This window comes from Hyla sarda, chromosome 3 (genome assembly GCF_029499605.1).
Source record: "Hyla sarda isolate aHylSar1 chromosome 3, aHylSar1.hap1, whole genome shotgun sequence".
In the NCBI taxonomy this organism is placed as follows: Eukaryota; Metazoa; Chordata; class Amphibia; order Anura; family Hylidae; genus Hyla; species Hyla sarda.
In genome coordinates this window covers 9,245,412-9,259,340 of record NC_079191.1, presented here as the reverse complement: position 1 = coordinate 9,259,340, position 13,929 = coordinate 9,245,412, and the positions used below count along the sequence as shown (strand labels likewise).

The following is a 13,929-nucleotide window of genomic DNA, read 5'->3' as shown; positions in this document are numbered from 1 at the left end:
ATTAAACTAGGCGCTCAACTAAAAAGAGTTAGAATGGAGGAAATCACTAAATTATTGGATGATATCAAAAGCTATGAGATTCTTAATAAATCCTCCCCATCTACGACTTATGCGACTAAATTAAAAGAACTAAGATCTAGTCTTAGGGAGCGACTTTTTGTGGATTTTGAAAGAAGAGCTAGGAAACTGAAGGCGACTTATTACGCATGCTCGTACAGAGCTGGGAAAATCCTAGCATCTCACATTTAAAATCAACAGCTTAAATCCACTATTCCATTTTTATGAAATAGTAATAAACGAGGCAAAATATTTGACCCTAAAGCTATAGCCAATAGATTTCAACAATTCTATGCCACTTTATATAACTTGAACGGTGACAACTCTACGCCCCAACCCACTAGTGACTCTATTAATGCCTTCTTAGATTTGGTTCACTTACCAAAACTAACAACAGCCCAAGTTGCTGAACTAAACAGCCCCTTTAGCGTGGAGGAATTGGATAGGGTGATTCGGTCCCTCCCCTCCGGGAAATCTCCTGGACCGGACGGGCTCACTAATGAGTATTTTAAAAAGTTTGCCCACATTCTTCGTATCCCCATGTTGTTGTTTTTTGAATCGGCGGTGGCCTCCGGATCCTTTCCAGACGAAAACCAGAAAGCTCTCATATCCCTTTTAAATTGTGACGTTAAAATCTATGCTAAACTAATTGCGACGCGCTTAGCCTCCACTTTACCTAGTTTAATAAACCCAGATCAGACTGGTTTTGTTGTAGGATGTCAATCGTCTGACAACTCTCGGAGGGTACTTAATTTAATACAGTATTTTAATTATTACAAAACCCCTGCTGTAATGGTAGCCTTAGACGCCGAAAAGGCGTTTGATCGCCTTCACTGGGATTGCGCCTTTGCAGTTTTGGATAAAATGGGGTTTCAGGGAGAAATACTTACAGCTATTAAGGCTCTATACTCAGCTCCCTTGTCGCAAGTCTTTACCAATGGAACTCTGTCTGACCCTTTCCGCCTGACCAACGGAACCCCACAGGGGTGCCCTTTATCTCCCTTGCTTTTTATCCTATCTCTAGAACCGTTGGCGCAGGCGGTGAGGGAGACGGATGCCATTTCTGGGGTTAAGGTTGGTCCAGTAGACCATGTAATATCTCTTTACGCAGATGACATTATCCTGTCGCTGTCCAGACCTGAGATATCCCTCCCTGCAGCGCTGTCACTTCTAATTAGATTCGGGGCTATATCATACTACAAGTTGAACGCACAGAAGTCCCAGGTCCTGCCTCTACATGTACCCCCTCCGCTTTTAGAGGTCTTAAAACTTAAGTATCCGTTAGACTGGCAGCAACATAATATTAAATACCTAGGTACATCCCTGACTTCTGACTCACAAGCCTTGTACTCTACCAACTACTCCCCGTTCCTAAAAGTATTGGAAAACGATCTAGGTTCTATTGGTAAATTAGAAATTTCTTGGTTGGGCAGGATAGCTGCGTTTAAAATGTCAGTACTTCCGAAGCTGTTATACCTCTTCCGTACACTACCTATTAAACCACCCTTGTCCTTTTTTACCAGAGCGAGGAAACTGATTTCATCCTTTGTCTGGGCCAATAATAGACCAAGGACATCTTATTTGGTAGCCACGAAACATAGGGCTGTTGGGGGATTGGGAATCCCAGATATGCGGAGATATCATGCGGCCACACTTATATCTTTGCTGAAACCGTGTTGGGAGAGAAGAATGGAGGTTCCCTGGGTTCAAATTGAGTGTTTTTTGTTGTCAACATGCGACCCTCGATGTATGTTATTCTTACATGCTTGGCAAGTCACTACTCCACCTAGAACCTCCTTGTTTACTAAGGCTGCTCAACAGTGTTGTGCATACGCCCAGCAGATTAGTTCCAAGGTCTCTCCTATGGGGTACAGAACCGCTCCATTGTCTGTGTTATCTCTGGTGGTGGGTGATTTGGATGTGAGGAAATCGAGAGGGGTGTTCATTGTGTGGCTGATCTATATGAACATGGTGTCTTGTTGCAATTTCCTGATCTCATGACTAAGTTTGCTCTCCCGGTACACTTGTTATTTCCATACTTACGCATGAAGAATTTCCTGGAACAATCTTGGCTAGGGTTACCACCTATGAGCCTCAGCTTCCTTGATTATTTTACTAAACGGCTTAGGGGCCTTAAACCATTATATGAGGATTTCAACTCAGGTACCTTATTAGAAAAAACACAGTATATGAAGTCATGGGAGTTGGAGTTGGATATGAAGCTTCCTCTTGACGAATGGTCTAGGGCGTTTAAATATGCCCGCACGTCTTTAAAGGCTATTTCTCATGTGGAGGCTGCGGTTAAAACACACCTTAGATGGTACTACACACCTGCTAGACTTCATGCTATGTATCCGCTGAGTTCTGATAAGTGTTGGAGAGGATGCTCACAAAGAGGCACGCTGTTACATGTATTGTGGTCTTGTCCAAACCTTGCGCAATATTGGAAGGATGTAGAAGGGTTCTTGGGTACCATATTGGGAGGTCCAGTACACCTTTCCCCCCAAACAGCATTGCTGCTGATGGACCTACAGAAGTTCCCTCCTTACGTAAGACAATTTTTATGTAAGGTACTAGTTTTAGCTAAAATTTTGATCACCCGTAAATGGAAAATGGCCTACTCCCCCAGCTTAGAAGACTTGATTTCCTTGATAGCCCATATTTGTAAACTGGAAGAGACTTGGGCAATAGGTCAAGGGCACATTGGTGAACATATGAAACTCTGGGAACCTTGGTACTCGGTGAATTAAGTAAGGGATGACTACTGGGAGGAGTTAATCATATCCTCGGCTTTCCCCATCTCTTTTCCCATTCCTCCCTCCTCTCCTCTCCCCTACCCCCCCCTCCCCTCTCTTCCTTTCTCCTGTTCCGTCTCAAACTTTTCCTTCTTCTCTGTGCTTTCTCTACCCCTATGTTTGTCTATTTCCGGCAGTCTGCTTCTCTGGTCTCCCTCTCCGTACCGCCCCCCCCCTCCCCCCCTCTGGCTAGTTCTCTCCTGGTTCTTCAATTATAATCTAGCGATTGATATACCACAAGGGATGAAGAAAATGGTACCCAAGGGATAGTGTATGGTGTAACTGTGAAACCTACTGGGTAATGCGGAGGGTTTGCAGACAGCCCTAATAGATGTTTGGTCGATAGTCATTACTCTTCTGTTTAAGTCAGCTTGGATAGTCACCTATACTTATATGGTGTCAGGATTCACGCATGCACTGACACCCATGGGGTGTATTATGCTCATAATTTCCACCGTAAGCTATTCTTTAACATTTCTGAGTTTAAACGACCAATGCTTATAATTTCCACCTTGTTTTTGTTTTCTTTATTTTGTTGTTACCTTTGTTGTTATCCTTGACTATGATATGATTTTGTTTCTTCTCATTCCCTCCTATAATATACATACGTGTCATGCCGATGAGCATGCCGACTTTACAGAAAGAGGGAATAGAGGGTTGTTGTTATTGGTTAATTTTCTTTTTTCTCTGTGTACATTGCTGATTTATGTAACATTCTTTGCATATGTCTTACTGAACAAATGTACACATAGTTCTGATGTAGATGTGATGCTGCTGTTTATTGCTGCTGGAAAAGTTTAATAAAAACCTTTGAAACGTAATTTAAACTTTTAAAAGAGTAACAGGCGGGATTATAAAGTCAGGGGGTGTGAATTAGGCATACTAGCTTAAAGGGCTATAACGTTTACGTAACTCCCATTATAGTTGATGGGAACTGCGCAAATTGGGTAACTTCCCCGCTTTTGCTTTCAGCTTTTTTGACAACCTCTTGCTGCTGCAAACAGGTCGGAGAAGTAGATAGTAAGAACCCTTTCCCTTTAAGAGCTTAAATAGGCACTGTCAGATACAAAAACTTTTGATATGTTGTAAAGCATGTATAACCAATAGGTTTTGCAATTGCTTTCATTAGAATATTTTCAGTATGAAAAGCCAGTCAAACAACTGCCCCCCCGCTGCCTGATTGGACACATACTAGTCCTGCTGTGTCCATGCATCATCACCTATGTCATGGACACACTTCCTTGATTGACAGCTGTGAGCGCAGGGCTCAGAGCTGGAGGAAAAATCCTCCCACTCTCAGCTTGTGTCCCGCTACTGTCAGTGAGGACAAGCTGGGTGTTGTAGTTTTGCTAATGCTAGGGGAGATGTGAGCAGAAAGCATACTGAGGGAGGAGGTGGAGATCGTCACAGTGAGGCCACGCCCCCTCCCTTTGAGAGGAATTCAGACTAGTGAGCTAAATTAAAAGTGTAATAAAAAAATAAATAAAGGTGCTAGACACATAAAAATTAGATGTACATGGTCAGGATTAGGTACTGAGTGATATATAAAAAAATGTTTTTATGTTGGATCGGACGGGTACGCTTTAATTTACTTGTAGAAAGATAAACGTACACAATAACGATATGTAAATTTACACTACGAAAAAGCAAAAAAAAAAGTAGAAAAAAAACATGGCGCTACTTTAGTGTTTGAGAACAAACCCAAACATAAAGAGTAAAAGGGGTACTCTGCCCCTAGACATCTTATTGCCTATGCAAAGGATAGGGGATAAGATGTCTGATCGTGGGGCTTCCCCCTCCCCCGCTGGGACCCCAAGTGAACTCCGTGCAACAGCCGCCGTTCCAAACAGTACGTTTAACACATTGGGTTCCCGCAGCGGGGGTTGTGACGTCACGCCACACCCCCACATGACGGGCATCACGTCCCCTCCCATAGACATGAATGGAGGGGGCGTGGTGCGACTTCACGAAGGGGCCACTGAATAAATTGTCGCATAAACTGCCAGTAATGTTTATATGAGCGACAATTGGACAAAAGTGTTCTAAAAATATATACATTTTTTGGGGGATGATTTTTCACCACCGAATATATCCGTGTGTGTGTATAAATTTTAATCTGCAGGGGGCATGTATTGCGTAGTGTGTTTTCTCAGATCACAAAAAATATTTTCTGGTGAACTTGCACCACCTTTATGTGTGCGCTGTTGCAAACGTTAGCACTTGAATCTTCTCTAGCGCACAAAACCCTTTTCCTCACAACTTTTTTCGCCTCAGTTTGCCGAACAAAAATCGTTCCTATAGAGTAGGATCACACTGAACACATACGCAGCATTTTTGACGCTGGGAGAAATCTGCCAGGCAGTGGGAAATACACTGCATATACACTGGGAGCAGAGAATGCCCTGTGTGCCTGCTCCTCGTGAAAACGCATTGTATTTCCCACTGCCCGGCAGATTTCTCCCAGCATCACAAAGGCTGTGTATGTGCTCAGTGTGACCCTATGCTATAGGAACATTTTTTGTTTGTCAAACTGAGGAGATTTTTTGCAGTGTCATATACGCTGCGTATGCACTCAGGGTGACCCTACTCTTACACAGAAGCAGAAGCAGTTCTGTGGGCTCTGAGCACAACTATTACTGAGGCTAACTGTCCCTCACAGAGATCTTCTTCTTATCCCGACCTGACAAGGTAAATGCAATCCACCAGCCTGCAACTGATGTAATTCTGTAGTGCAGGAATGGTTCTGTCTGTGGCTGGACTCTAAAAACTCACTAACTGAACTGACCCTGACAGATCTTCTCACCCCAAGGCTATGTTCACACTGGAATGCCCGGGTGGAGAATCTCTGTGCGGACATTCCATACATTGCGGTGCACCAGCATAATATGCCGGCACTAGGACCGCACAGGAATGCGCCGTCTCATAGATGGCTATGCATTTCGTGTGGACTCTGCACAAAAATTAACATGTCCATTCTTTGTGCGGACACATAAAATTGAATTTCCGGCCAGAAACATCTAGCACAGAAATTCCGCTGTATGCACAGTGCAGCAAAATCCCGTAAAATTCATGGGACTTTGCTGCAGCAGAATCTCCGTGCCGAAGTCCAATGCGGAATTCGGCACTGAAATTTTGACATGGTAACATGGCCTAAGTCTGACCTGACAAGCAGATAGCCCCACACTACCACAATGCATCTGATATTTTGCTCTAGTGTAAAAATGGAGTACACTGCTTCTCCAGCCTCTGATATTGACACACTGCCCCTCACAGAGATCTTCTCTTGTCATCTTCTCTCCCTAAAATGGGCGCTGCGACTCAGTGCATAGTCTTATCTGCTGCCTGTGTCCCACTCCTATACTGCCTCCTAATTGGATGGGAGCTGTATGGGAGCCGTTATTGGCTAATCTAAGGTAAGTTGTAGTATTACTAGTTGTAAAGTATTCTGGGCTACCCTGACTTCGTATCTATGTCCCTACTTCCTCTTCCTATGCTAAAATGGCACTAATGTGTTCAATCCTCATCCCTTCTATCTTCACATGGCCTTGGCACCATGTTGCTGGCAGAAGCAAATTGGGAAATATTTGTCTTCATGATTAATTAAATATTCCCAACACTTTTAAAGGGACCTAGCTTCTACAGGCTCAGTTCGCTCTGCACTAATAATAGGCATTGTGACCACTGGTGGTTAAGTTTAGGTTTTAGAACTGGACTGTGTAAATGAAAAGTTACATTTTCTCCTGAGTGTGTCAATATTAGAGATGAGTGAGTTGAGCCTGTGAACCCTGATTCAACCTGAATTTTGGAGTCGCTGCGGCTCGAAGAACTTTCGAACATTTCTAGGTCCGTATTGCGCGAGATCGGGAAATGTGCAAAAACATAACATGAGGGATGAGGAACACATTGGCCCTCATTTACTAAGAGTGTTGTGTAGGTTTCTTTGTGGGTTTTAATTCCCTACAATTTATTTTCCACGGTATTTACTAAGGTTTCCCTACATTTTCCACTTTCCCTACATTTTGCTTTTTTTAACACATGCTCTGATGTGTCAGGTTTTCCTCAGCTTAAATCAACCACATTTTATGTGGAAACCTTAGTAAATATGTTGTTTTTTTGTGAAAATGTCGGGAACACGCCCCTTTTCTGAGACCACGCCCCATTTTCCTGGCGGCCATGCCCCCTTTTTGTTTTTTTTTCGCAAAATGGAGAGTTAGTCGGGGTTTTTTCAATTCTGGCGCATATTCTCGCGCAAAATCTGGCGCAGACAGAATTTTGGGCGGAATGCAACAGAATCCTGCGCACAACCTGCAATAGTAAATGAGGGCCATGGTGTTTTGGAGAACAGAGGAAGTAGGAAGTGCAGAGGCAGTAAAATGATGCCAGGTTGACCTTGCAACATGATGACCAAGGTTGTGCAAAGATTTTCTGGTTTATGTGTCAATAAGCTCCAAGGCCAATAGGAGAGAGTAAAGGAGTGAGGACCTTTACACAGTTTTAAAGGCATGTAGCGCATTGATAGCACATTAGCCTTTTAAAGCACTTGTACATATATTCTTGGTTATATAAAACACACACACAGTATATACACCGCGTTGTAAGTTGACAGTGCAAAAAAAGCGTGTACAAATTCGAAATATCTGAATTTGTTGACACCTCCAAGCCAAAAGAAAAAAGTCTGCTTCCTCTCTTTGGATAAGTATAATTTCTGCACCCCCATTCTATTCAGGGGCATTGGTGTGTAATAAAGACAATTCTATGATTCTAGTTGATTCTTAAATATTGTCTTCTATTCTTCATCCTCTATTTCCCCTCTACAGTGGTCCCTCAACATACGATGGTAATTTGTTCCAAATGAACCATCGTTAGTTGAAGCCATTGCATGTTGAGGGATCCGTGCAATGAAAAGTATAGGAAGTTATACTTACCTGTCCCCGCCCCTCCGGACCGTCACCAATGCCCTGGATATCACCCTCCATGGCTGTCGCCGCGTCCTCGGGGTGTCCCCGCTGCTCCAGACCGTCACTGCTGCCCGGGATCGTCTCTTCATCGCCATCATCACATCTCTGCGCACGTCGCTCCTATTGGATGACGGGACGTCGTGTGCGGTGATGTGATGACGACAAAGGAGAGCGACAGTGATACAGGGGATCCTGAAGAGCACAGTCCAGAGCGCCGGGGACAGGTGAGTGACCATCACTGGACCACACGGGGCACCTAAAATGGCTATCCGGTGGCAGATGAAGCAGTCTGCACTGCTGGATAGCCGTTCATTCGATGGCCCCAACATACAAAAGCATCGTATGTTGAAATTATCGTATGTCGGGGCCATCGTAGGTTGGGGGGGTGGTTACTGTATTTTTATTCCGTTTCGTCTTGCATTTTGGGACTTGTATATTACCTATATTGTTTACAATCTTTCTATATAATTTCTATATAATTTACTCAACAGATGTCTCCACTGTGTCTGTAATTTCATGTAATTCTATCTTCCACCTCTCATTATTTTTATTAAAGGGGTTATCCGGGCAAAGACATCTTATCCACTATCCAAAGGATAGGGCCCCCTGTAAGCTTTTTCTTTCCGGGACTGGAGACGTGGACTGATATCATGAGGGGGCGTGGTGTTATGCCACGTCTCCAGTCCCGGAAAGAAAGTTTTCAGAGACTGGAGACGCAGCACCTCATAGAATGCGGGTGCTGCATGGAAATCATGGGGGGTTCCAGTGGTGAGCCCCCCGCGATCAGACATCTAATCCCCTATCCTTTGAATAGGGGATACGATTTCCTTGCCCAGATAACCCCTTTAAAGGCTTCTCGCACTTGTATATACCTAACCAAAACTCCTTATTTTAACCCAAATTCCTGCACCAACGTGTCCCACTCTAATAATTCCCCTTCCTTAACCCCTTGATTCATCACTTTATTTCCTTTTATATCCCACTCATTTTCTAAAATGTTTGCAAAAATAATTCTCCTTTAGTGGTGTGATATCAATATTACCTTTTACCGCCAGCATTTTCCTTGCATTTACCCAAAGCCTGTTAAGTGCCTTCAAACATTTCTAAATTCATTAAATCTACCACTCTCCAAAATCTCAAAAATATTACTCCCCTTAACACCCAAATTATCCATTACAGTTTCCCTGTACTGGACATGTGAGTATTAATAAAGAAGATACTCTTAAAAAGATACGGTGAGTGCCGACTATTTTTGAAGTCTTTTTCTATATTTTTAAACACACTGTTTACCTATCCGGTTGCAAGATGACAGCACAATAAAAAGCATGTACATTGAACATGCATAAGACTTCTAAAGAGCCTGTATGTATATATTCTTGGTTTAATCGAACACACAGTATACCTAACTGGTTGTTGGACAACAACAAAGTTCAAAGAATTGAATGTTGACCAGTAGTTAAGTCAAAAATGTCCCCAAAATAACCGCAAATTCATGCAGTTGTCGGTGTGCAGCACAGTCCATGCAGTACAAAGATTGAAAAACCTCATTTTTAGCTGTACACTGGCTGCTACCACTTTTTCCAGTCCTACAACTCCTGCTGTAAGCTGGCAAATATGGTTTCCTCTATTCCGCCATTACCACAGCTGCTGCTACTTCTAGACAGGCATGACTGGTACTACTTGTCCGCCAACTTCTGCTGTATGCTCTCTACTAAAACTCCCACCAGTCCGCCATTACCCTTGCTGCTTCTACTCCTAATCAGGCTTATTACATACAAAACTCATGATCCCCAAAAAGGGAAAATTTTTTCAGCTTTTTTTTGTTTATACAAAAGATAATTCTTCTTCACTAATTTGGGACACCAATCCTGTTTCAACTCCCAAAAATGGATAATTTTTGGAATGTTTGGAAAAAACTGATACTTCTGTATGCATTTTAACACCAACAGGCATCTCTTAACAACTACGGATACTTTATGCAGCTTTATTTTACTGCTTGTGCAGATTTATTTTTTATTGAAGCTTTGTTGCGATTCGAGGACCATCCATGGTTGTTATGATGATAACAGAACTCTAGGAGGCATTTTCTTCATTGAGGTCCGACAAGAAGTTGATTGGCAGATCTCCCATCTTCTCTTTGTAAATTTCATCAACCTTCTCACTTTGCGCCACTGTCATTATGCTTTTCCAGTCACCAACCGTCCCTAGTAAAGAATATATACAATGGCAGAACTTATGAGTTTATGTTTAGTGCATCACCCCCTTTTTCCTATTTTTTAACAACATTTTTTTATTATTGCCACATGCTAAATTGTCTGACCAATAACATGTAACATTATAGATCCCATATGGGGAAAAGCATCAAAGAGCAAATTGAAAAAAAATAATAATAATAATTGAGGGGTCTTCCTGTAAAATGGATGTTTCTAATGTCTTTTCATGTGACATGAACCCATCAAGACTTGTGAAAACCCCCCTCCCCAATAAAAACGTAAATTGCCCCATTTTCCCTATTTCACCCCCAAAAAGTTAAAAAAATATATTTTATATACATATTGGGTATTGCTGCGTGCGTAAACATCTGAACTATTAAAATAAAATGTTAATGATGCCGTACGGTGAACTGCGTGAACGTAAAAAAAAAAAAATTCCTCAATAGCTGCTTTTTTATAACATTTTATTCCAAAAATTTTTTATAAAAAATGTATTAAAAGTTTTATATAAGCAAATGTGGTATCGATAAAAAGTACAGATCACAGCACAAAAAATGAGCCCTCATACCGCCGCTTATACGGAAAAATGAAAAAGTTATAGGTCTTCAAAATAGGGGGCTCTTAAACGTACTAATTTGGTTAAAAAGTTTGTGATTTTTTTTTAAGCGCAACAGTAATAGAAAAGTATATTATCATGGGTATCATTTTATCACTTTTACCATGAATTGTACGGCGTGAAAACGAAACCTTCCAAAATTAGCAAAATTGCAGTTTTCTTTTTAATTTCTCCACACAAATAGTAATTTTTTGACTGCGCCATACATTTTATGGTAAAGTGAGTGATGGCATTACAACGCAAAACTGGTCGCGCAAAAAACAAGCCCTCATACTAGTCTGTGGATGAAAATATAAAAGAGTTATGATTTTTTGAAGGCGAGGAGGAAAAAATGAAACGTAAAAATAAAATTTTCTGCGTCCTTAAGGCCAAAATGGGCTGCGTCCTTAAGGGGTTAAAATGTTAGAGAGGTCTAAAGAGGGTGATGTTAAGCTATACTTTTTTTGTTGTTGTAAGGACTAAGCCCATTTTGGCCTTAAGGACTAGACCAATTTTCGTTTTTGTACTTTAATTTTTTCCTCCTCCCCTTCGAACAATTATAACGCTTTCAATATTGCACCTACAGACCCATATAAGAGCTTGTTTTGTGTCAACAATTTTCCTTTGTAATAACATCATTTATTTTTTAGCATAATCTGTGGCAAAACCAAAAAAGTTATTATTTGTGGGGTGAAATAAAAAACAAAATACCATTTTATAACTTTTGGGGGCTTTCGTTTCTACACCGTGCACTTTTAGGTAAAAATAACACCTCATATTTATTCTGCAGGATACCCAATATATATATGGGTTTTATTTTATTTTACTACTTTAAAAGAATTATAACTACATGCACCAAAATTAGTATCAACTTTGATCGCGGTGTTTAAAGAATTAATGCCGGGCATCAGCCCGATCGGCAATGTCCTCCATTAACCCCGGTTCCTGGCTGCTGATAGCAGTCAGGACCAACCACATATGAAGCACACTCAGCTTGTGAGTGTGATACAAACAGCGGTAACGAGATCGGGGCATACAGGTACGCCCTGCGTCCATAACTACCATATGCCCTGCATCCTTTCTTTTTTTATTTAAATAAATATTCTTGCAATCAACAGAATTTATATTTATGTATGAAAGGTGTTATTTCAAAGTACAATTGGTTGCACAAAAAACATCATCGGTGCTCCATTAGAAATGAATGGAGCATGTGCCTTCTACGGGTAGACGGCACGCACTCCTCACAGAGTGCCGGAGTCCTGACCTGGTGATTGTGGGGGGCCCCAGAGGTCGGACCCCTGGCGATCATCTACTTATGTCCTATTTTGTGGATAGGAGATAAGTTAATTTTCGCCGGGCTACTACTTTAATTGTACTTTACCTTTACGTAGGAAATGTCCTTTGGTTTTGTCTAAAAGGTCACTGGGAATAGATTCATAATTTGCGAGAGGATCATGTTTCATGTTCTTGAAAGTTGCTCTTTCCACCACGGTGTCTATGGCTTTCTCGTCGAGGTTCACACCCATAAATTTGCATATTTTTTTCACTGCAGATCGAAGGTCCTAAAAATTGGAACAAGACAACAATTACGAAACACAGGGAATGTGGTTTGCTAGAAAAAAAAAAAAAAAAAACTTTTGTTATGCCCTAGAGCAATGTTTGCAAACCAGGGTTCCTCCAGCTGGTGAAAAACTACAACTTCCAACAAGCCTGGAAAGCCAAAGGCTGTCCGGGCATGCTGGGAGTTGTAGCTTTGCATCATCTAGAGGCCCCCTGGTTGGGAACCACTGCCCTAGTGATATGTGTATGATTTTTGATCAGTTGGGATCTGAGTGCACAGATCACGACCGATCGCTGTGGCCAAGTGCTCCTCTCCCTGCTCTTTGTGTGCACAACCACAAGAATACAACTACCAGCCAAAAGCTGTCCGGACATGCTGGGAGTTGAAGTTCTGCAACAGCTGGAGGCACAATGGTTGGGAAGCCCTGCCTAGAGACAAAAGTGTCAAAAGTTTTGATTGTACAGATCCCAACTGATTGCTGTGGCTGAGTGCTCTTCTCCCTGCTCTCTGTGTGCACAAGCAAGACAGTCCCATGGACTTACATTTTAAGTCCATCTTAGTCAACTGACAAAGAGCCAGGAGTGAACATTTTGCTTTAATGATCAGTTGGGGCCTGAAAACTATCAAAAAAACATTTTGAAAAATGTAAGGGAGTCTGCATAATTAGACCGTACAAGACGATCACCAATAGTACTGATCGGTCCTATGTTATGCCAGGATGCCAACAACTATACAATGCACATCTGATCATCCGATAAATCACAATTACCTTCTTCATCTCCTCATAGGTCACAATCAGTATGTTGAAATCCTCTTTGTGTGTGTACCAGCCCCTCACATGGTCGAACCATGAGCCACCTGTGACTGAAGAATAGGAGGGGAGTTATCTTTATGGAATGTTTTTATGTTGAACAAGTTCAAAACACTGGGACACATATTAAAAAGATTTTGTGCCATAATATTGGGAAAAAATTTGGCACGAAAAGTTTCCACTAAATATCAAAGGGTTTTACATGAGAATGATCCGAGGTTTTTTTGTTTTTTTTTGCCAGCTCTTTGCTAGTGTAAGAATCAAAAAAGTGCTAAGTCAGTATTTAGTCATAAATATGATTTTTTGCACATGATTAACAATTGAATAACAAACTGTCACACGAAATTTCAAATGGAAACTAATTTTGCACTGAGCAAATACAGAACACTCTCTGATGCATTACTATAATAATGATATATGTGGCTCCTACCCCTTTTTGTTTTGTTTACTGCTCACTGTCCCTCACAGAGATCTTCACCTAATAATCAGTATTTCTCTAATGGCTGCTGAAGCTACAGTATGTGCATAGGCTTTTATAATAGCTTTGACATCACCCCTATACTGCCTCCTGATTGGCTGGGAGAGCGGTTTGAAAGACATAATTGCATTCACTGAGATCATGTGACCCTTCATCCTTCTTCTTTCAGCCATATGGCTTATGTTATGTTAGTAGGTTTTGCCAAAAAGACCCGCTAGAAGTTTGAGTTGACTGAACTCAGGTTCTACAGCTTTGGTTCGCTCAACTCTAATGGTGAAACACAGCTATAGTTTCTTAACTATTTTTGTAACTATATGCCTACTGTTAAACCCGCAATACCCTGTAAATAAAGACCAAAATATTATAGACCTGAAATGGTTAAGACACCTTTCAAATTTGCAGAAGCAACTTTTGCAAGTTCTGTGAGATTTGACAGTAGGAGAATCAGTGTATGGAGCGCT

General features: G+C 41.5%; 1 protein-coding gene across 4 annotated transcripts in view; it reads right to left on the bottom strand.

The window, feature by feature from the left end:
- Positions 1–9,778: 9,778 nt before the first annotated feature.
- Positions 9,779–13,929, bottom strand: part of LOC130361131 (amine sulfotransferase-like) — a 67,058-nt gene continuing 62,907 nt past the window's right edge. For all 4 annotated transcript variants that reach the window (XM_056563743.1, XM_056563742.1, XM_056563740.1 and 1 more), the window contains exons 5-7: positions 12,949–13,043; positions 12,000–12,180; positions 9,779–10,014 (exon numbers count right to left, since the gene is read on the bottom strand). In XM_056563743.1, the coding sequence (XP_056419718.1) occupies positions 9,884–10,014; positions 12,000–12,180; positions 12,949–13,043 (407 nt within the window). In that variant the 3' untranslated portion in view covers positions 9,779–9,883. The remainder of the gene's footprint in view (positions 10,015–11,999; positions 12,181–12,948; positions 13,044–13,929) is intronic.